This window comes from Paroedura picta, chromosome 1 (genome assembly GCF_049243985.1).
Source record: "Paroedura picta isolate Pp20150507F chromosome 1, Ppicta_v3.0, whole genome shotgun sequence".
Lineage (NCBI taxonomy): Eukaryota > Metazoa > Chordata > Lepidosauria > Squamata > Gekkonidae > Paroedura > Paroedura picta.
The window spans coordinates 85,428,252-85,452,783 of NC_135369.1; the positions used below are offsets into that span (position 1 = coordinate 85,428,252).

General features: G+C 43.0%; 1 protein-coding gene across 2 annotated transcripts; it reads right to left on the reverse strand.

The window, feature by feature from the left end:
- Positions 1-8,275: 8,275 nt before the first annotated feature.
- Positions 8,276-24,345, reverse strand: NTPCR (nucleoside-triphosphatase, cancer-related). Of its 2 annotated transcripts, XM_077346221.1 has the most exons (5): positions 24,187-24,344; positions 19,962-20,124; positions 19,048-19,144; positions 12,794-13,000; positions 8,276-9,306 (listed from the first exon to the last, which is right to left on the reverse strand). In XM_077346221.1, exons 1-5 carry the CDS (start codon positions 24,218-24,220, stop codon positions 9,238-9,240), a joined length of 570 nt encoding a protein of 189 aa, XP_077202336.1. In that variant the 5' UTR covers positions 24,221-24,344; the 3' UTR covers positions 8,276-9,237. The 2 variants fall into 2 exon arrangements, with proteins under 2 accessions (XP_077202336.1, XP_077202347.1); XM_077346232.1 differs by lacking the exon at positions 12,794-13,000 and having other exon boundaries at positions 24,187-24,345.
- Positions 24,346-24,532: the final 187 nt, after the last annotated feature.

Genomic DNA, 24,532 nt, shown 5'->3' on the forward strand with positions numbered 1-24,532 from the left:
AAAAATTATAGGGAACATTCTCACTTCACATCTGCAGGTCCTATAAAAAACAACCAACTGAACACTCAATGCCCGACATCTGCCAAGATACATAGGCTCACAGGGCATTCCAGAACCTCGTTTCACTTGTCTTTTGTCTGACTTGAGAAATGCTTTTTACTATATCTGATTTCCACCCCTCTTTTTATTGTTCCTGTGAAAACAACTAGTGAAATATTTCCTACGCTAACCTAAATCTTTGCTTCAGCTGAGTCTCTGTTTTGGGACAGATATTTATGAATGGATATAAAATATTATCTTTTATTGAATCAATAGTGTTCAGGCCAAGATTTTGTACATAAAAATGATCCACAGTTAATCAGACAGCAGCTGCCTGAGATGAGCACACATGCTTTTATAAAAGTATGCAACACCGTTCATGTGATGATTGCTGCTGTCAAGCAAGCAAATGTGCTCCAGTGCTATAAAGATCGTTTCATATGTCAGACAGGTATCTGGGAGATGGAAGGAAATCTGCACCTGATACACTTGTCACAGTCTCCATTATTGTGACATGTTTGTGTGCATTTGTTCAGTTTGCTCACTCTTCATTTTCCTGGAATGAATTCAAGTAGCGTCTCTTGCTCGGATGTGCAGCTGTCCCATGTTGACTGCAGGAACACTGTTTATATCGCAAAAAAAGTCAGAAAATTATACCAGTATTCAGTTGGCATGGCGCTGGATTTTAGGTCCAGCAGATAGAGACAGAGTTCAGTGAGAATTCTATGATTCTATGATTCTCTAACATGAATTATTCATTTTGCACCTTGTGCAAGGATTCTGAAATGGCTGTAATATCACAGAGTACTCATGTAGACTAAGAAGATAATAAAAATTAGCTAAAAAATTGTTGGGGGGAGGAATATGAAGTGGAAGCTTTGTTTGGCTTGGGGGGGGGAATAATTAAAATCCCAAATCACAGAATCATAGAGTTGGAAGGGGCCATACAGGCCATCTAGTCTAACCCCCTGCTCAACGCAGGATCAGCCCTAAGCATCCTAAAGCATCCAAGAAAAGTGTGTATCCAACCTTTGCTTGAAGACTGCCAGGGAGGGGGAGCTCACTACCTCCTTCGGCAAGCTATTCCACTGCTGAACTACTCTGACTGTGAAAATTTTTTTCCTGATATCTAGCCTATATCGTTGTACTTGAAGTTTAAACCCATTACTGAGTGTCCTCTCCTCTGCAGCCAACGGAAACAGCATCCTGCCCTCCTCCAAGTGACAACCTTTCAAATACTTAAAGAGGGCTATCATGTCCCCTCTCAACCTCCTTTTCTCCAGGCTGAACATTCCCAAGTCCCTCAACCTATCTTCCTAGGGCTTGGGCCCTTGGCCCCAGATCATCTTCGTCGCTCTCCTCTGTACCCTTTCAATTTTATCTACGTCCTCCTTGAAGTGAGGCCTCCAGAACTGCACACAGCACTCCAGGTGTGGTCTGACCAGTGCCATATACAATTGGACTATGACATCTTGTGATTTTGATGTGATGCCCCTGTTGATACAGCCCAAAATGCCATTTGCCTTTTTTACCGCTGCATCACACTGCCTGCTCATGTTTAGCTTACAATCCACAAGTACCCCAAGGTCTCGTTCACACACAGTATTACCTAGAAGCGTATCCCCCATCCGGTAGGCATGCTTTTCATTTTTCTGACCCAGATGCAAAACTTTACACTTATCTTTATTAAATTGCATCTTATTCTCAATTGCATCTTGTTCCCATTTTTCCATTGTGTTCAAATCTCATTGAACTCTGTCTCTATCTTCTGGAGTATTTGCCAGTCCTCCCAATTTGGTGTCATCTGCAAACTTGATGAGTAGTCCCTCCACCCCCTTATCTAGATCATTAATAAATATGTTAAAAAGTACCGGACCAAGCACTGAGCCCTGAGGTACCCCACTACTCACCTCCCTCCAGTCTGATGAAACACCATTGACAACAACTCTTTGAATGCGGTTCTCTAAACAATTTCCTATCCACCTAACTATCTGAAAATCCAGATTGCAGTCCTTCAATTCATCCATCAGAACATCATGGGGAACCTTATCAAAAGCTTTATTAAAATCCAAGTAAACAACATCAATCGAATTTCCACGATCCAGCAAACCTGTTACTTGGTCAAAAAAGGAAACCAGGTTGGTCTGACAGGACCTGTTGGAGACAAATACATGCTGACATCCTTGGATCACCAAATTGTCCTCCGGATCTTTGCAGATCGCTCCCTTTAATATCTGCTCCATTATCTTCCCCACAACAGAGGTCAGACTCACTGGTCTGTAGTTTCCCAGGTCATCCTTCCTCCCTTTTTTGAAGATCGGAATAACGTTTGCTCTCTTCCAGTCCTCCGGGACATCTCCAGTCCTTATAGAGGTCCCGAAGATGATGGACAAGGGTTCTGCAAGTTCTCCAGAAATGATAAATGATAAAGGGGTTGTATTATGGGGAATAAACAGGGAAAGGAACCAAAAGGGAAGACAAACGTAGAGCACTAGTTCCAATTACGTCCATTGCACCTTTCCAGGATATTGAATTACATCTAAATCCCCTAAGGGATTTTTTTGAAATTTAAATCAGCAAACTAGTCCCAGGAAATACCAACATTCTAGGCATATAGCTTATTCTCAGAGATCCATGCAATGGTCACCTCCAAGCTAGATTACTGTACCTTGCTCTACACAAGCTTGCCCTTGTCCCTGACCCGGAAATTGCAAGTAGTCCAGAATGCAGCAACATGGGTCCTCAAGGAGTGCCTATATCATGCATGTTCTCAGACAACTGCACTGGCTTCCGGTTTATTTCTGGATCAGGTTCAAGGTATTGGTCTTGAACTTTAAGGACAGTTGTGGTCTGGGCCTGATGTACTTGAGGGACCACCTAACTATGTACCCCAAAGAGTGCTTCACTCCTCCAATACAAGCAGACTAGTGATCCCTGGACCAAGAGCCTTTTTGGTCCTGGTGGCTATCTGGTGGAATGTGCTCCCAGAAGACCTGAGAGCCTTACAGGAGTTTTCATAGTTCCAAAGGGCCTGTAAAATGGAACTCTTCCATCAGGCATTTGGTTGGAGCCAATGAGTAGCAGAACACCATAAAGGCCCTTCTCTGTAGAATCCCCACCCTGGAACCAAGAAGGGAATAGATCTAATGCAACCACAAAGACAAGCAGCTACAGCACAAGATTTTTAATGATTTTTAAATGTTAGCAACTGTTAAATGCTAGTGTTGTTTTAATGTTATTTCAAACTGTTGTAAACTGCCCTGTGACAGCTACACCAAGAGGTGCAGCTAATAAATAAATAAATTTTATAGACAGGAAACTGAAGCTGAGAGATACTAATTTATGCATGGCCAGTCAGTCAAACTATGGCTGACAAGCATAATAATCTCCCAGCATAATAATTCACAGCCATTCCTAACAAATGTCTTTTTCATCAGCAAGCATACTGTGCACTCAGACAAAAGTAAAAAAGCTGAAGAAGTTGTATTCAATGGCTTCCTGATTTTCAGTCCACTGCTAGAATTCTTGATGACTGTATAGTAGTTACATTGTTTTTTTCATGATAAGATTTCTGCTGGGGGATCTACATGGTGTTTTTATTTTTTGTTACTTCTTTGTAAAATCCCCTTATTTTATTAATTTTGCAGAAGTTTAAGCATTACAAATAATCCTTTCTTCAGAAATCCAAAGAGTAAAATCGAATAAGTGACAGATGCTGAATATTGCAGCCTTTTGTTTACATCACAATTATCTGGACACTTTTTTGACTTGAATTACAACAGACCTACATGCAGAGTAGCCTCGAGTTTTAGGCTTGCAGAAAGAAGACACAAATTATCTTCTTCCTGTTATCCCAGTTAAAATGTGCAGGTGCAGGGGGAGAGATATAGTGTGCACTAGAGATCAGCCTTACTAAACATTTCCTAAACAACTGTTTCTTTCCTATCACAGAGCTCTTGAACTTTTCCAAATGCAGGCACCAAATACTACCTGGTTGTCAACATAAAACCCCATAAAACAACAATGAAATAAGAAACTTATTAAGGCTGACCATAAACATAAGGTTCATCTTCCTAATCCAGCCACTCACTCCATTACTAAACATGGCAAACAGGGCACGTTGTGTTAGTAGGATGCTAAAGCAGCTGTGTTTACATAATCAGAGGTATACTGTATTCAAGATCAAAAAATAACTCTCAAAGGAAAGAAACAAAGAAAATCAACCAATTGTTAGTTGGATCTTTCTTCATGTCAAAAATAGGCCCTTTGAATCACAACATCTATAAAATTGATTTTATAGATTGTTTTTTATACATTGATCTTTTCATAAATAGTTTGGATAAAGGAATAGAGGGGATGCTTATAAAATTTGCAGATACTAAACTGGGAGGGGTAGCAAACATAGCAGAAGACAAAATCAGGATACAGGATGATCTTGACAGGCCAGAAACCTGGGCTAAAATGAATAAAATGGATTTCAATAACGAAAAATGTAAGGTTCTGCATTTAGGTAGGAAAAATCAAATGCATCATTGTAGTATGAGGGAGACCAGTCTTGGTAGTAGTGTGCATGAAAAGGATCTAGGGGTCTGAGTAGACCATACACTAAACATGAATCAGCAGTGTGGCTCAGTGGCTAAAAAGACAAATGGGATTTGGGGCTGTATTAAAAGAAGTATAGTGTCCAGATCACGCAAGGTGATGGTACCACTTTACTCAGCTCTGGTTAGACCTCACTTAGCATACTGTGTTCAGTTTTGGGCACAATTGAAGGATGTAGACAAATTGGTGTGCATCCAGAGGAGGGCAACGAAAATGATGAGGGGTTTGGAGACCTAAGACATACTTGAAGGATTGTCACATAGAACAGCGGTCCCCAACCCCCGGTCCAGGGACTGGGACCGGTCCATGGATCAGTCAGTACTGGGCCGTGGCTCCTCCTCGTCCTCCTCCCTGGCTGCTGCCTCAGGGGCTGCCCTGCTACTCTGCTGGTGGCTCACCTTTGATGCTCTCGGGTGGCTGCCATGGCTGGGTCTCCCCCTCAGCGTGGCACTGCACAGCTGCTGCTGGCAGCACCCCCCAGCAGGTGGTGGGAAGTCAGGGGCACCAGTGGGAAAGCAAGTGGAGCAGGCTAAGGCTACCACCCCCTCCTCAGTTGGGCGCTGAGCAAATTTTAGCTCGCCCGCGGAGACTTATGGATCCAATTGGATTCCTGAACGCTCTGCGGGAACCAATGCCTCCCGGCACTTCTCTCAATGGCCTGGTCAACGACTGGCATGACAGACTGCTGACTGCCATTGATGAGATAGCTCCCTGACGCCCTCTCTGGCCCCGTCTCAAGCGGGGCCCCTGGTACACCGAGGAGCTTCGCAACAAGAAACGGAAACTGAGACGGCTAGAGCGAGTTTGGAGGAAGACTCGTGACGAAGCCTCGAGAACATCTTATAGAATGCAGATGAAGGCCTATGAGATGGCGGTGAAGTCAGTAAAACGCAATTTTTACTCGGTTTCCATCACATCTGCAGACTCATGCCCGGCTCAATTGTTTAAGGTAGTTTGATTCCTCACTGCCCTGGCTGAAGGGCAACAAAACAGTAGCCAATTGGACATCAGCTGTGAGGAATTTGCGAGTCATTTTGCAGAAAAAATCTCGACACTCCGCCACGACCTCCCACCAACCTTAGATACAAAAGTGAACTAGAGGGCCCTTGGCCGTCTTTGGAGAAAACTATGAGTAACTTCAGACGACTCATGCTGACCGAAGTGGACAGGATACTAGCAACAGCAAGGCCAACCACATGCCCACTAGACCCTTGCCCATCCTGGCTCTTAAAAAACAGCTAGCATAAGGATAAAGGGCCCCCTCCGGGAGATAATCAACCTATCTCTCACAACAGGAGAATTCCCGGAGAGATTGAAAGAGGCTGTGGTACGCCCACTGCTGAAAAAAACATCTCTAGATCCGCAAGAGCCTAACAATTACAGACCCGTCTCGCATTTAGCGTTTCTGGGGAAGATGACTGAAAGGGCAGTTGCAAACCAACTGACGGAATACCTGGAAGAAGCTTCGGTCCTAGACCCATCCCAGTCACGTTTCCGGCCTGGCCATGGTGTAGAGACAGTGCTAGCTGCCCTGATGGACGACCTCCATCGCCAGTTGGACCGAGGCGGGTCGGCACTGCTATTACTAGACCTCTCAGCAGCGTTCGACACAGTCGATCATCAGCTACTAGCTCACAGCCTCATCGATGCCGGAATATGAGGGACAGCCCTTCAATGGCTGATCTCCTTCCTCCAGGATTGTGGACAGAGGGTAGCAATAGGAGAAAGAACATCAGACCGCCGACAACTTACTTGTGGAGTCCCATAGGGAGCGGTCCTCTCTCCTATCCTATTCAACATCTTTATGCGCCCTCTTGCACAACTGGTACGGAAGTTTGGACTGGGTTGCCATCAATATGCAGATGACACCCAGCTCCTCCTCCTGATGGATGGCCGCCCTGACTCTCCCCCAGAAGCATTAGCTAGCTGCCTAGAAGCAGTGACGAGATGGCTCAAGCAGAGTCGTCTGAAGCTCAATACTTCAAAGATGGAGGTCCTGTGGCTGGGTAGGAAGGGCCCATGTGAGGAAGCACGCTTGCCTACCCTGGATGGTGTGCAGCTCTCTATGGCTCACTCCGCCAGAAACCTAGGCGTGATTCTGGACACTTCCCTCACAATGGAAGCCCAGATCACAAAAGTAGCGCGGCTGGCATTCTACCACCTCCGCCAAGCCAACCTACTAGCGCCCTACCTGGCCCCAGAACACCTAGCCACAGTGATCCATGTGACGGTCACCTCTAGACTGGACTTTTGTAATTCGCTCTACGCAGCCCTGCCCTTAGTCTTGACCTGGAAGCTACAGCTGGTTCAAAATGCAGCGGCCAGGATCCTCACTGCAACACCGTGGAGAACCCACATCCGGCCCATTCTCCATCAACTGCAGTGGTTACCAATTGAATTCCGGATCAGACTAAAGGTTCTGGTAATTACCTTCAAGGCCATATGCGGTCAAGGCCCAGTGTACCTGAGGGATCGCCTCCCTGGCTATGCCCCCAAAAGTGCCCTGCACTCCACTGCTACCAACCAGCTAAAGGTCCCTGGCCCTAAAGAAGTCCGCCTGGTCTCAACCAGGCGCAAGAACATTCTCTGTTCTGGCCCCCACCTGGTGGAACGAGCTCCCGGAGAAGATCAGGGCCCTGATGGAGCTTGAACAGTTCCGCAGGGCCTGCAAGGAGGAGCTCTTCTGCCAAGCATTTGGTTGAGACCAAATATATATAACCAACAGTGACCAAAGGGCCCCTGCTCCCCGCCCCCCTCAGAACACCACCTATACACTCTGGACCTGTTTGTATGTTGCAACGTTGTATTGTTTATTGGTTACACAATTATAATGTTATAGGTTTACAATTATGTTATTATTGCACCGTTACCCAAATGTTTTATGTCTGTTCCATGTATTGTTCTTGTGTTATTATGTAAACCGCCCTGAGCCCCCGGGCGGTAAATATAATAAATAAATAATAAATAAATAAATTACTATAATATATTAATTCTGCAGTTATAGCAAGCCCTGGCCTCTAGCATATAGGACAAGCAGTCCACTTTTGTCCAGTCCATAAGCTAGCTTCTGAGCATGTATACTAAGGCTGTGTGCAGTAGTGTAAGGTGACTATTAAGTCACAAGCAACTTATTCTGACTCTCATCCATAGGATTTTCAAGGCAAAACATAAACAGAGATTTGTCATTGCCTTCTACTGTGTAGCAATCCCAGGCTTCCTTGAAGGCCTACCATCCAAGAACTGACTGTGGCCAACCATGCTTAGCTGCTGAACTCTGACATGATGGGGCTGGCCTGGGCTACATAGCCCATGAGAAGATATAGCCCATGAGAACAGAACTGCACATTAGCCTAAGTACAACTTGGTGTTCAAAATAAATGCCTCTGAAAACAATGAGAATTTCCACATCCCTTCAATAAAGGAATGCTTTAATTTAACAGTTGTTACACTTCACACACCAAACACTCTAGAAAGAAAGGGACTCCATTCATTTATAATTTTTTCCGAAGCCAAGGACTACTTTGCGGCATAGGAAAACAAATGTACACCTGGCTGGGAATTTGGCTTTCATGACACACAAAAATGATTAAGTGGTAACTGCTTTTGCTGAAAGCCATTCATAACAGTTGTAGGGTGCAGTCAGTTACAGTTTCTTTATTAACTAGAAGTAGGACAAAGGATTGCAAAAGAAAACAAATACTGTTAAGCAATAGTGTATACAGATTGTTCTGTTTGCACCATAAAACACAGTATCAAGTCACAGAAAAATATCTATTTCTGTATAGGAAATATCTTCCAATACAGATCAAGGGAAATATAGGAAATGCCTACAGAAATAAAAAGCAGAGAGTAAAAAAAGGACCATTGGAAAAACCTGAATCTTCATGACCCCACATGAACAAAATAAAGCTAAACCAATTTTTTTTTAAACACTAACCTAAAAAGGGCACCAGGAAAAATGCACAGAGCCCCTTGCTTCTGTAGTCCCTATCCTTTGCACTGTGTTTACCTCAGTAAGTAAATCAAACTGATTTGTCTGTCTACCATTAATTATCAAGATTGGCAATGTAGAGCATTCCATGAACAATCTAGTTATCACACATACATTTGAACAGAGCTTGTGTTTGTGATATATCAGAGATAAGAGATAATGGATTGAATCCTATCACTCAGGGAAATGCCAAGCATTCCAGCAGAAGAAGAGCTCTTCGGCTAGGGGAAAGACACTGCATTTAGCTGAGGAAAGTGGTAAGGTCCAACCCAATTTGAAATGCTTGGGACACTTTACCTGCTGTATGGGGAAAAGATATGAGCTTTAGTGATGAAATGGAAGCCCACTCTTTCATCAGTCTAGATTTTCACTAAGTATAATTCAGAGAATAATCTAAGAAACTGGTTTCAGTTCCCGAGATTGTCTTGTATTTGTGATTTTTAAAAATTTATTAATAAATATTAATCAGAAAGCAATGGCAAGTAGATGTGAAATAGCACTGCTCATATCTGCTATAGTCAAAGTCAACAAAGTCCCATAAACATCAAGAGGAGGTGTGCTGAGTTGTCAAGAGTTCATAACATGGCATGATTTCAACAAACTTCTCATTTTAGGCAATTCTTCACAGCTGTCACAACATCTTGTAACATGCCATGTCTGTTCTCTCTTGTAATCTAAAAATCAGAAGAATAAGTATCAGCACAAAAATCATAGTGGCTGTTATTTATCACATTAATGGATAACGTGCAATACTCAGAGACTTTAAACAGTTGTTAGACAAGATAACTTTAAGACACTTGATGGGTTTTAAACTGCTTTTAATTGCTTAACTGCAAAAATCTCAGATGAACTGTCACATTTTACACATGTCGTCAGAACTGCAAATATGAATGTACTGAATTATCAACATGCCAAATCTGTGGATACTTAAAAACAGATATTGGGGCTATGCACAAGCAAGACAGATCTGTTTATAAATCTAAGAGAAAGCCCAGATTTGCAAAAAAAAAAATCTGAAACAAAAAACACATTGGGGAATAATAGAAATAACAATAACAGAATAAAAACAGAAATAGCATGTGAAGCTTGAAGAAATTAATGCAATCATAACAGAAGAAATTAGGGCAACCATAACAGTATCGCCAGACTGCAATTGGTTTCTGCCAGGGGCAAGACCCTTTCTAGGGCTGTTCTGTCCTTTGAGGGAATATTTATCAAGGGCAGGCATGGCAGCAAGCCCTTGGCAACTTGATACCACACATTCTGCATGATTCACTCAAGACTGGTTGCTTACTACTGCTCATTGTCAGGCCACCCCACAAAAAACAGTGTTGTGTAGACTTTCAGACTAGGATCTGAATGACTCAGGTTCAAATCCCCAGTTTGCAATAGGAACTCACTGGATGACTTGGGACAGTTACACATTCTCAGTCTGTTCTATCTCACAGGGTTGTTATGAAGATAAAATGGAAGAAAATAATGTAAACTGTCTGGGCTTCGTATTGTGGGAAAAGACAGGGTTTAAATTAAGTAAATAGATAGGGAGGGGATATAAAAGGGAGGTTGACTGGTGGTTGGGGAGGACAGAAAGACACAAGGAAAGCTGAGGATATGGGGACTGCCAGAAGGGGAAAAGGAATGTTCAGCCAAGGACTGCATATACAATATTGTTCCTTCCAGTGGGGTGAAATATCCAAGAGTAGCCAACTTGCAAAATTAAGTCTCTGCTGTGCTTGGAAAAGAAAAAGGAAGGAGAAAGGAAAAAGTACAGCTATAAATCAATATTCATTGATGCTTTCATCAAAATAAATTGACACAAATGAATCAAGAGCATCTTGGGCATTTACCTGGATTGATTTTGTGTCTGATATTTCTGCACTGATGTGGCTTAATCTAAAGAGGACTTGACATGTTGTTACAAGATGGCAGAAACAAACAAATGTGAGATGGAGCTCTCATGCATAAAAACAAATGAAAATGTCTAACAGTACAAACAAACATCAAGAAACAATGCAATGGAAGGTGGTATACAGAGCTGAGAGAGATCCAGATGCTTGAGCACTTGGACTGTGCAAATCTTGTGTGGGCTCCAGAGAATTTGAAATAGTTTTAGGGGGTTGGTGGCAGATGAATATTAGTGACAGAAATATTTACATTTTGTTCTCCCCTCTCAGTAACCACTGGATTGTCAGGCTTATTAAAAGACCAGTATTCAAATTCAAAGGCTCTTTTTAATAAAAAGGCTAAGCAGAATTTTTAAAATAAAAAATCTTAGGCTTTAATTCTGGTATTAATTCTTCTGTGTTTTGAGGACTCAAATGCTAATAATAAATGCTAATAACAAACAAGTGTTTCTGGGTGACAGACACTGCAGTCCTGAGCAGAGGTACATCTTTCTAAATTTACTGACTTGAATGAACTTAGAAAGGTGTGACTATGCTTAGGATCACATAGACATACTACTAGATGACTGGAACATATTACAGCTTCAGATACTTTCCATAAATAGCCCTCAAGTTTTGCACATGTTCTCCTTTGCGTCGTTCTCTGACCCCCTGGGGCCCATCAGTAAATGGTCTGTTTTAGCCTCACTTTCTCTAGGAAGCTTTTCTCAAATGCATCCTACATACCACACAGTCAGAACTCACTGCCCCTTCCCACAACAAAAGTGCTTCATTTCAGAGTTGCATCGCTTTTAGAAATGGAGCATATATTTAAAACTTAATCGTTTAAAACACTTGTAAGTAGAATTCTGGGCTACAAGAAACCTGAAAACTGAACTTGCAGCTCTCCACCTTCTAGGCTTTAGTTAACAGAAATCTGTATAGTATGGTGCTTGTGACCATGAAGCCTCTCACTGAGTAGGTAACCATAGGAGTGGGGAATCAAACCCAGTTTTCCCAATTAGAGGCTTAAGCACTACACTAAGCAAGGTCAAAACCTAACGCTGAATGTAGGGATTAAAAAGAAGTGGAAAGATTTTGTTTGGGGTTGTGGTTCAAAAACTAAGATCAAGAAGCAGTGTGGGGGATGGGTGCCAGTTCTTCAGCTAAATGCTGCCAGTTTACACAAATGTCTCTGGCCATAGCTAATGAGCAGCTGGTGCTGTTTAGCAGAGTCCAGTGTAGGTCTTTTATTTTACACCAGCCATTCAGTTAATAATCTACTCAACTGAACTGTTCTTCTCTGTCTCCTAAGAGTACAATTCAAAACATTTTTACGCCAGAAGAGCCATAGCTGAAAACCCACAGGAAAAGGGGAGGATAAAAAAATTATTGCACCTTTGCTTCCACAAACGTATTTAGAATATCCTAAGAATGGCTTCATGAATTCCGTACTTCTGGAAATAGCATTAGGACAAGAATTTTATGGTGTCGATCCGTTCAACTGGGGCAATACATTCTAATTCACATACTTCATTCCTAAATAAATTATGGCTGCAATTGTAGCAGCGCTAGGTGTTTGGCTGTTCTAATCTGCTGAGATTACTGGAAATTTAGTCAATTAGAACTGCAAATTCTGCCCAAGAAGAACTAGACCGAAACGCCAGTCTTGCACCCTTCTTTGCAGCATCAGTGCAGTACAAAGCAGGTACAAGATCCTCAGAACAGGTGTATGAGGTCACCTTGTTTCCATAACTAGACCAGGCCTCAGCAACTGAGCCTGACAGTTTTCCTCAAGTCTCTATAAGGAGGGATTTGTGGTTGCCCCACACAGGGTGCCAGTTTGGATACTGCAACATAAACCCCTGCTTGCATCACAACAGCTCCAGGAGTGGATGACACTGCCATTTATGAAGGCAGGATGAGACTGCAGACGTTCTACAAAGCCCTGCCCTGCCCCACTTAAAGGGATACAGCTTGGTTTTATGCAAATGAGCCTTAGATTTGAAAACTCCCTCACACTTTCCTTCCATGCTTCTGTTCTCTTGCTTCCTTACTGGTTTGCGCAGATCATGCTTTGCCCAACCTTGCTCTGACATAAAGGCATAAGAACATGTATTAGGGAACAAACATTCAAGCTCAAGGTTCCGTCACAATATGTCAGCCGTGAATTGAGGTTCTGTCTGTGCTAGCTCTAATCTTTGACAGAAAGCACTCAGGAGAACTATATCAGACCCCAAAGATGAAATCATGCTCAGTGGATTGTTAAATGACTCACATTGAAGACCTTCACCTCCTTTCTACTTCTGATCTCCTCCACAAGCCCCAGAGGCTTTCCTTTGAGCACTGGAATCGTTCCAAGAATCACCGTTCCTGAGCCACTCAAGATTTGACGGACAGCTTGAATAAAGGACTGGCTGAAGAGCTCCATTTTACCAATCTCATCAATTACACAGACTTTTTTCACTCCACTGCTGTCAAGAGTCTAAGAAGAAAATATATAGTACTTGATTAAAAAGCCCAGGTTTATGGATGAATAAAGTCATTATTCTGCATAGGAACAAAGCCCTCAACTTCAAAAGAACACTTTCTCTGAAAAATAAACTTTTCATAAGAGTGGGGAGGAAGCTTTCTTTCTACGGATGCCAGTTATTTAGTATATTTATAATAAGGAAAGATGCCATTCCATTCAGTGAACAACGTTGAATGTGCAAGTTTCCCAGCAGAGGGTACTCAATATAGTGTCAGCTCCATGTTCTGTTTCTCCGACCAACTTACCTTGATTTTAGTCATAGAATCATAGAGTTGGAAGGGGCCATACAGGCCATCTAGTCCAACCCCCTGCTCAACGCAGGATCAGCCCAAAGCATCCTAAAGCATCCAAGAAAAGTGTGTATCCAACCTTTGCTTGAAGACTGCCAGTGAGGGGGAGCTCACCACCTCCTTAGGCAGCCTATTCCACTGCTGAACTACTCTGACTGTGAAAATTCTTTTCCTGATATCTAGCCTATATCGTTGTACTTGAAGTTTAAACCCATTACTGCGTGTCCTCTCCTCTGCAGCCAGCAGAAACAGCATCCTGCCCTCCTCCAAGTGACAACCTTTCAAATACTTAAAGAGGGCTATCATGTCCCCTCTCAACCTCCTTTTCTCCAGGCTGAATATTCCCAAGTCCCTCAACCTATCTTCATAGGGCTTGGTCCCTTGGCCCCAGATCATCTTCGTCACTTTCCTCTGTACCCTTTCAATTTTATCGACGTCCTTCTTGAAGTGAGGCCTCCAGAACTGCACACAGGACTCCAGGTGTGGTCTGACCAGTGCCGTATACAATGGGACTATGACATCTTGTGATTTTGATGTGATGCCTCTGTTGGTACAGCCCAAAATGGCATTTGCCTTTTTTACCGCTGCATCACACTGCCTGCTCATGTTTAGTTTACAATCCACAAGTACCCCAAGGTCTCGTTCACACACAGTGTTACCTAGAAGCGTATCCCCCATCCAGTAGGCATGTTTTTCATTTTTCTGACCCAGATGCAGAACTTTACATTTATCTTTATTAAATTGCATCTTGTTCTCATTTGCCCATTTTTCCATTGTGTTCAAATCTCGTTGAACTCTTCCGGAGTATTTGCCAGTCCTCCCAATTTGGTGTCATCTGCAAACTTGATGAGTAGTCCCTCCACCCCCTTATCTAGATCATTAATAAATATGTTAAAAAGTACCGGGCCGAGCACCGAGCCCTGAGGTACCCCACTACTTACCTCTCTCCAGTCTGATGAAACACCATTGACAACAACTCTTTGAGTGCGGTTCTCTAACCAATTCCCTATCCACCTAACTATCTGAAAATCCAGATTGCAGTCCTTCAACTTATCCATCAGAACATCATGGGGAACCTTGTCAAAAGCTTTACTAAAATCCAAGTAAACGACATCAACCGAATTTCCCCGATCCAGCAAACCTGTTACTTGGTCAAAAAAGGAAACCAGGTTGGTCTGGCAGGACCTGTTGGAGACAAATCCATGCTGACTTCCTTGGATCACCAAATTGTCCTCCAGATGTTTGCAGATTGCTCCCTTTAATATCTGCTCCATTATCTTCCCCACAACAGAGGTCAGACTCACTGGTCTGTAGTCTCTACCTTGTTATGTGCATCTCAGGAACCTACAATAAGAAGTTTTGATAGGCACTAATGGAAAATAAGTAGACTCTAATAATTCTGAGACAGTGACCAACCTTTTCCCTGGATCTTTCCTGACATATCTTGAGATATTTCTCTTCTATTTACAATATACCCACAAATAAAATCAGATAGATTTGCCCATTGTAACTACCCAATATACTCGTGCATAAGCCTAATTTTTCAGCACCTTTTTCACACTGAAAAAACCCTCCTAAACTTACATGGGGGTATATATGGTAATTTAAATAAAACCCTGCCCCAGCCAGTCTGTTGCTGCATTGCCTTTTGCAAATGTGTACTGCAAGCTGATCTTGCTCTGGCAGCTTGCAGGACATCAACGGTTTGACTGAGGGACTCTGATCTTTTTCTTTCCTTTTGCCTTCACTTCTTCCTCTTCTTAATCACTTCTTCCAAACTATTCTTTTGGTTTCTGTGGGTGATGTGGGGTGGGTTTTGGGGGTGCTTTGGGATTTACTGTTTCTTTCTCTTAGTGTTTCTTCTTTGATCTGAGGGGCAGCATTGCCTTTTCTTCTTGGGGTTGTGTTTCTTTTAAAAGTTGATTTTTATAGGTTTTTCTTTCAGTGTTCAGTTTTACAGTTCTTTCTTTCAGTGTTTTGCTCTGGGGGGGCACTGTAGCCCCCAGATTGATAGTTGTTGTACTTGTTGTAGTAGGTTGCCAACTTTGGGTACTATTGTTTTGCTCTGGTTTGCTGGCCTGGGAGGCACAGTTTGGTTCTCCTGCCAGAGCTGTTCTCACAAAGCAGTTCTGTCAGTGCTCTCTCAGAGTGTCTGGCATCAAGAGAGGAAGGGAAGGCAACTGTAAGCCGCTTTGAGACTCCTTTGGTTAGTGAAAAGCGGGGTACAAAAACCAGCAGCTATTCACCCTCTTGACTTTTCTGTATTTGTTTTTTTTGGGGGAGGAGGCTGGATGGGAGAGCCTGTGATGATGAAGCATTTCTCACCCTTGGCTTATATGCGAGTCAATAAGTTTGCCCAGATTTTGAAGTAAAATTCGGTGCCTCAGCTTATATGCGGGTTGGCTTATAAGCGAGTATATACGGCAAATGTTCCTGCATCCATGGCATTACCATTACCAGGGCATTACCAATATTGTTTTCAACAGTTATATTAAACTCTTTGCTTTACAAAAAGGGGGAAGGATCCTGCAAGAATACCAAAAAGTATAACTAAACCATGGTTTATTCAAAGCAAAAATATAAACACAAATATCTCCTGCTGTAACAGTTTCTATATGAAGTTGAGGGCAGAGAAAGGATGCCTGGAGTTTCAATCTGGGGTCCCGTGCTACGGAAGATCACATCATACACGACCCTCCATGGTTAGTGAGGCATCAAAGATCATGCCCTAATTCCTGGTCAAGGGTGCAGATGTCAGTTGTACCCCATCCAGGCAAGGTAATCACACTTCCTGATCCTACCTTCTTCTTCCAAGCCACAGGACCTCCGTTTTGGAGGGATTGAGTTCCAGAACCTATCCCTAGTAAGGAGAATTAGAATTGCAGCTTTACAGTGATTGAAAACTGACCTCTCCATATGATTTTGCTTCCACTGAGATTGTTACAGGAAGAAATGCTTATTTATTTTGTTACAAAATATTTTAATCCTGCATTTCTCAGCTGAAGATTTACCTCAAACCAAGATTCCTTAATTTTCTAAACACTGCAAGATTTTTGATTAACAAAAAGCCCCTGAGAGCTACAGAATTCTAGTTTTAGAGAATATTGTTTTCAACAGTTATATTAAACTCTGCTTCACAAAAAGGGGGAAGAATCCTACAAGCGGTATCAAGGGGCAAGGGAGCAGGTGCAAATCACAGTGCTTCTGCTTGGGGATTCAACAGAAATCTGACTGACAGAAAATCTACTTCTGCAAAGGAAGAAAGGTACCTGGCTGCTGCTTCTCCCCCAAATGGCAGCAGACAGAGGGGAAGGGTTTTCAGCTGCATGTAGCTGAAGCCACAATGATGAATGACTAGCGTCTGCTTCCCCTCCTTTTGACTGACCAAGAGATAATTGATAGAGGGAAAAGGTTTTCATCTGGAGCTGGGTCTAGGCATGACAGAAGGATGCCTGGCTGCAGTCTTTATTGTTCATGGCAAGTAATATTGAACTGCGGTTGTTTTATGCACTTAAGATTCTACTGTTTCATTTGATATTATTGCTTTTTAAACTGAAGTGTTAGCCACTTCCAAGACCTTCAATGCAGTGCAAATGCAGAACAGAAAGTTTTTAAACAACATTTCTTAACACATAACATACACCAATTGTTCAATCAAGGAAAGCAGAAGTTTCTATTTACAAATCTCTACCTCCCAAGTCCATAAACATTAAGGATTGGATCTCCTTGTGCTAATTCTTCCTTCAAGAGAAAAAGGCTTCCTCTTCCCTTTTGAAGGAGATCACAGGCTCCAACCCACAGTACAGTAACAACAGTTTCTTCCTAGTGATTGACAATGCCATCCTGAAAATAGTTACATCCTTTTAAGTCCACTAAAATCAACAGGCTTAGGATGGAACCGAATCCATAAAGATTCACTCAAATACATTCAATCCCCGCCCAATGAGGCAGAAGGCAAAGCGGCTCACTTAAATATTTCAACGAGTATTTCACGGGGTCAAACTAGATTGGACAGCATGCTTGTGATTGCCAAGAGGAAGCTATCACCATGTTGAAGTTATTTTAAATGGTCCCAAATGCCCAATCCTGATCGGGCCTACAGAGCAGTACTTTTGTCTGCATTTTTAAGTGTCAAAACAGATGGGTGGAGAGAGTTCAGTCATTTTTCAATGGTGACAGGGATCCTTGTGGCAGCCATGAGGATACCATCACATCTAGTTTGGCCATCAGACTGGGGTCCACAAGGTCTGCAAGTTCTTCCTAAAGCCAAGAGTAAACCTCTCCCTTGCTTAATCTGGCTAATGTGAAAACAGAATCATCCTCCGCTGTTTAGAGTAGGGATGTTTCAACTCAGCGAAAGGAGTGAATACCCTTCTCCTTTTCCAAAGGGTGGGAACTGATAGAGTTGCAATTACCTACATCTATCTAGCTTATAGGCCACTTCAAAATGCTACTTAGAAAATGCACTGCTTGGCTGCTGGGATCCAGCAGAGAAATAAATGAAAGTATCCAATCCAATAGTCCAGCATTAGGAATTCTAATTGGCTAAATGGTACCAAGGAGGCAGAATTATTGTTATAAATCTTATTACAGTTAAATTTATATTAACAAATGTAAATTCCACCCTATCTCATGAGACTCATGGTGGACTACAGTAAAAACATATAACTTCTATAGTATACAATGTTAAGTGTTTTGAATTGTGCAGGGGGTTGGACTAGATGACCCCGGAGGACCCTTCCAACTCCAAGATTCTAAACATTAAAATAAGCATTAAACTGATTGACTGTTCTTCTATTATAGAAGAGAGGGGGAAATCATGTAGATGGTCATTTCAGTTAGTCCGTGGGTTCTGACAGAGAGAAAAGGCTTCAGCCTTAGTCTTTGCGGAATAGCTCTGTCTTACAAGCTATGCGGAGCTGTCTAAGGTCCTGCAGGGCCAGGGCCATGGCCAGGGCCAAAAAGGCCCTGTCTCTGGTTGAGGCCAGTCTCTTTGAGATCAGGTTCTGCTGGGACATAGTAGGAAAAGCAGTCCCGTAGATACAATGATCCCAGTCATCAGAATTACACCAGAAAGAAAACTGAAATAACTTTCAATATAAATTCACAGAGTTAGAAAAGTGCCTCTCTGAATCTATAGAAAAAAATTTTTTCATGACATTGGTCTATTACGATTAGCAGCCATGAAATATTTTTTTTCCAGGCTCCCTCCAGCTCTTATTCAAACAGCCTATAGTTAAAATATATTAACCAGTTAGGAATTTTCCTTCTGTCTCTGGTGCAAACTATCTTCTAATCAAGGAGTCATTGATTAGGACTTTAGTTGGGACCTTTTGAATGTGTAACCCTATACAGAGTCAGCTACCCTCTGAGACCTGATCTTGTAGGTCATGTTCAGATAACACAAACATTTTATTTAAATTTGCTTTTCTCATGGAGGACACTGAGTGACAGAAGTACCCATTGAGATATGTCCTGTTTGCCACACTTTCTGAAAGGAGGCTGTCTGCCACATAGCAGGTGCCAGTGAGAGATGGGATGAGTCCAGGCAAATGTGCAAATAAAAATGGAGTCCTTCAGATGATTAAAGAACTTCGAGGAGCCACTATGTCACAAAGACCCCTAAAAGAGTGCAAAATCCTATAGTTATATTTCACTAACAATTTTAAATCACATTCTGCTCACCAAGAACTCAAATAAGCTACTCACATGTCTCAACAAAGGAAGGACCAACTCTTCAAAGGAAGCTATGTCTACTACATATTGGCCAACACGGTATTCATGCCTTGCCGCTGAAGGGCTAGATCTAAAAAAAGGAAAAAAACACCAGTTTTCCACTGGGGTTGTGACGTCCTTCTTCTTTCTCCTTTTCTGATAATACCTCTTTTCATTGCTGCTAACATTCCAGTACTTCTTATAGATATACGCACAAATTGGAGTGGGCTGTTATCAGAACAGGTGCTGGCAATGGACTAGTCAATCATGGGATTTACTCAAGTGCTCCTTTTTGCTCTAGAAGGTTGCCATATTTTTAAGATTTAATTATTTATAACATTTTTATGCTACCCTATCAGGGTCCTAGAGGAGATCAGCCCTGCCTGCTCCTTAGAAGGCAAGATCCTGAAGATGGAACTCAATACTTTGGCCACCTCATGAGAAGGAGAAGAGCCTGGAGAAGAGCCTAATGCTGGGTGGCGATTGATGGCAAAAGAAGAAGGGGATGTCAGAGAATGAGGTGGCTGGATGGAGTCACTGAAGCAGTCGGTGCAAACTTAAATGGACTCCGGGGAATGGTAGAGGACAGGAAAGCCTGGAGGATCATTGTCCATGGGTTGGACACGACTTCCCACCTAACAACAACAATCAGGGTCAACAAAGTAGCATAGTTAGGAGTACAGCACTGACTTTCTAAGCACTTGGTTACATATAGTGGACAGTGACCACTACTGCTTCCATTTCTCATTTGACTGCATGGTCCAATATTTTGCTTTGTTTTACCACTTCAGCCAACATCAACAGCCTTGGGATTTCAGAACACACAGTGATCACAAAGTAGCATTTATGCATTCCACCAAATACTTTGTAAGCCAGATGACACCATGTAACTTTGAAAACATCAGTACCCAATCCGAGACAAAATTCCTCTTCTTCCACTTAGAGTGACAACATCAAATCCTATTCTCCGGCCACCTTCTCTCACTTCTTCTGTGTAAAATCCATCAATAGGGACAACCGATGATTTTAAAACTTCAAGGGTTTTCTGAATCAAGGTGGTTTTCCCAATTCCTGTAACAAACAGAGTCTTTGCTGTATCACCTTTCACCAGCAATTAGATGCAAACTTCATAACAGTAAGTTAATAAAAACGTATCTATCATGTCTCTATCCATCTGTCTTGAAATAAACAGTTGCAATACAGTACATTCTCAATGTCATCCAATGTGGTGGCTTGCACTGGACACTAGACATAGAAGATTGTACCCTTTGGCCAAGGTCTGTGACACTGCAAGTCTTCACATCCTCTCATTGGCCACAGACTTATGGGATGGGGGCAGGGAGATTCACAACACCCATCAGGCACGTACTCCTATACATCACCACTGATGTGGGGATCATTTCCGATTTGGTTCAATGGAGACTGAAATGGCAACCTTCAGACCTCTCATATAAATAATGCATCAAGCAATTACATAAATATGCATTGATATTGGGGGGGGGGCATTCTGAAATATCCATTTTGAAAGATCAGGCACCTTTATAAAACTGTAACAATATCTGCTTAAGCATTTTACAGACTGCTATATTTAGAACTTTCCTGTAAGTGATAAATGAGGCCCATCATTTCAGTTTCTGCAGCAGATGGAAGCTATGCAATAAAAACTTTTGTTTATAAATATAACCACCATTGCCCTCCCAGCTCTAATGCTGTCATCCTATATAATCATATTAACACCCATTGACAAATGACTCTGCTTCATTGGTTTATCACTTAAACCCTGAGGAATCTAATTTACTCCTACAAAATAGAAGGACGATAATAGTCCTGTAATTGTCCATTCTTTAAATTGGACATACGAAATCATTTTCAAAAATTAAGTCACATAGTCTTAATGATAAGGGTTCTGCTGGTGCTTGCAACTCTACTGATGAGGCAGTAGTTGTATCAAAACCTGTGAAGATCCAAAAAGAAGAAAAGGAGTTAGTTTTTATACCCCACCTTTTACTACCCAAAGGAGTCTCTGAATGGCTTACAATTGCCTTCAATTCCTCTCCCTGTGATGTAGGTGAAGCTGAGAGAGCTCTGAGAGAAACTGCTCTTTGAGAACAGCTGTAACAGAGAACAGACTGTTCTTTGAGAACAGACTGTGACTAGCCCACGGTCACCCAGTTGGCTAAATGGAATGGAGTACTGGAGTGGGGAATCAAACCTGGCTCTCCAGATTAGAAGACACCACTCTTAACCATTACACCAAGCTGGTTTGAGCCATGAGAACATTAAAAACTTTAACAAAGCATACAAATATTATTAGGTGATATTTTAAAAAAGAATTATCAATCACTTCCATATACCTGTCTTGAATAACAGAGTGATTGTAATCCTATAACAGTGCACCTGATTTAAGATTACATATTTGAAGTGAGCTGGCACATGTCTCCTGAACCTCTGTACCCTTCCATGTACTGATAACATGTATGGAGAACTATAGGCTGCTGGGGAATGAGGACCAAATACTAAGGGGCTTTTCGCACGCCTTCAAAATCGCACAATGGTTGCCAATTGAAAACGCTACTGATTTGCCATTATGCACAACGTCGTTGACAATCTGCCACACACCTGAAACCGATCCGCAAAAAGCGCTTCCTTGTAGCGCTTTCAGGGAAATCCCCAAAAGTGGATTCACCCTCCGGAAAGCGCTACACTCCTGGAACCAATCTGCAACACTAGCGGGAAAGTTCTGTGCGTTACCATTGTTGTGGTTTCTACAAAGTCCCTCCCCCTGGGTCTCTCCTCTGATCTTCCGGCGAAGCGATCGCCATTTTTTTTTCTCCGAGCGAGCGGAGTTCAACCCACCAGCAAGCCTGTTTAGAGGCTTCCCCGGCTTCAGTCCCTCCCCAGAGCTGTTTAGTCACTAAGCACAACAACAGAGAAGCCCGTTTGCTGATGTATTTTCCCTTTATTTTTTACACTGTTTTCGGCCGAAAATCGGGCCCATGAGGGGGGGGATTTTTTTTTCACTTGGGGGGAGCGTGGCAACGATGAAACGACAGCTCAAACACACCTGCCAGCTGATGGGTCTCTCCGTTGCAACGAATCAACACATATTCGTTGCAATGGGTGTGTTTTTTTTTTTTTTTAAACCTTTCTTAAAGGGAAAGGGGCTGTTTGGGAGCATGCTAACGGCTGCCCATTGGCTGCTTGACGGCCAGGGGCGGGACGAGCTCGGCAATAGCGCTTCCTTTCTAGCGATTTTTGCTGAGACCGGAAGCTTGTGGGAAACGATAGAAACGCAACTGGATTCCACTACAAGGTCAGGTATGCATAATGACGAATTGCACTATTTTAAATGGCGATTTTTCGTTCAGCAAACAATTTGCTACAAGGATCCCGGTGCGGAAAGCCCCTAAGATTCGTTATAATATTTTGTTTATCCCCAAAAGAAAATAAGAAACCTATTTGGCAATACTGAGACAATCAGGAATTCACTCAAACAAACTGTATGGAATGGGGAGGGATGGGGTGAATATTTCTTTCCCGAGCATTTTCAGTTGTAAACGTGCAGGGGCAGCAGAAGTGGAAGCAACAACGGCCAAGAATCAGCAGCCATATTCCATATAGTGATTTGATACAACCAGCCAATATATTTGGCTACAGATTTCTAAATAAAGCTAAAACGACTGTTTCAGTATTGTTATTCAAATAACAATAAATAAATAAAAGTCCTTCACACAGTCGGGGCCATCTGTTTTTCTGTACTGACATTTAAAGCAAGGGCAGGTTTTCAGCCAACTCCAGCCACGTTTATGTCAGTAAAACCAACTGCAAACTGCACTATTCTGTGCGTGTTGTGCTTAGTGCCATCAAGTAACTGCTGACTTATGGCAAGGGTATGAATTGATAACCTCCAAAATGTCCAGGACTTGCAAACCAACCCTGCGTGCATGTGTGTGTGTGCTTAAGTGTAATAGTGACATTATAAATTAATGACCTCTAAAATGGGCTTTGGTTAACAATCTTGAACTTGAACTGGTCTTGCAAGCTGAGGGTTGTGGCTTCCTTCATTGAATCAATCCATTTTATGTTGGGTCTTCTTACTACCTTCATCTTTTCCACTGACTCTTGTCTTCTCATGTGACCAAAGTAGGATCACCTTGGTTTACTCATTTCAGCTACTTCAAATAATTATTGGTGAGTAAGTCCGACTGGCCACCATAAGGCTTACATATGAGGAAACAAGCATATGCTTGACCTGTAGATTTGTTTCTGCTTGGAATGGCAGGCTTTATTTTGGAGTACAGATTTAAAAGGTACACTGTTTGTAACTACAGAGAAATCCGTGGTGAGTGGAGTGGGGTGTTTGAACATGGACTGACAATTTATCCTATCTTTACAAGGGATGCCAGCCCCCATGCGAGAGCTGGGGATCTCCCAGAATTACAGCTCATCTCCAGATTGCAGAGTTCAGTTTCCCTGGAGAAAATAGCTGCTTAACCCTAAACCTAGGATTGCCAGATATGGATTGGGAAATACCTGGAGGATGGAGCCTGTGGCAAGCATAGTTAAGTGAGGGAGGATACATTGCCATAGAGTTCACCAACCCTTTTCCCCAGAGGAACTGATCTCTCTTCTCTGTAGATAAATCGTAGAAGCTCTACGGGCCCCCCCTGGAGGCTGACAACTCTCTGGGGACTGGGACAGAGACTGGGACTGAGACTGACACTGAGACTGGACACCCACCCCCACCCCCACCCCCACCCCCACCCCCACCCCCACCCCAGTCCCTGTCCTCTCTCTCTCCTCCCCCCCCCCGGAATTTCCCAGCCTGCGGGTAGCAATCTTACGGGCAGGTCAACAGACCTAAGTGAGTGAGATCACAGGATCCCTGGCGGGAGGGGGCTGCCCCGCTTGCCGGGCGCGCCGCCTACAAGCTGCCTTTGCCGAGGCTGACTACATCCTGTCCGAGGCGGAGCTTTATTTCTTTGCAGGGAAGCGGCCCGCACAGCGTAGAAGGCCCAACCCGCGGCTGCAGCGAGCTCGGCTTTCCTCTCTTTCGCTTGCGGGCTCGTCGGCTTGCCTGTGCGGCCGCTCGTCTCCCGCCCTTCCCCCCGGAGCGTGCCAGAGCCTGATTACCTGGTGGTCCCGTGAGGAAAACGTGCTTGGCCATGCCGGGAGCCTGGAGCCGGCCTAGAGGGAGCTCTTCCCCCCTTTTCTTGTAGTCCTCCCGCCGACTTGCAAAAGGAGGCCACCAATGCGCGGTGCTCGAAAAATGCCACAGCCAAACTCTCAGCTCTCCTGAGGGTGGCGCAGTTTTCACGCTTCTCTCTTTCTGGAAGCAGACAATGTGGTCTTCAGATTGCAGACTGTTAGAAACTAGGCATTCTTCACCTCAGTTTTGCTTAACGAGTTTTGTAGGTTTTGTGGGGAGGGGATGAAGGGGCAAGGGAAACCTCAATGGGAAAATCCTAATTCATTTTAA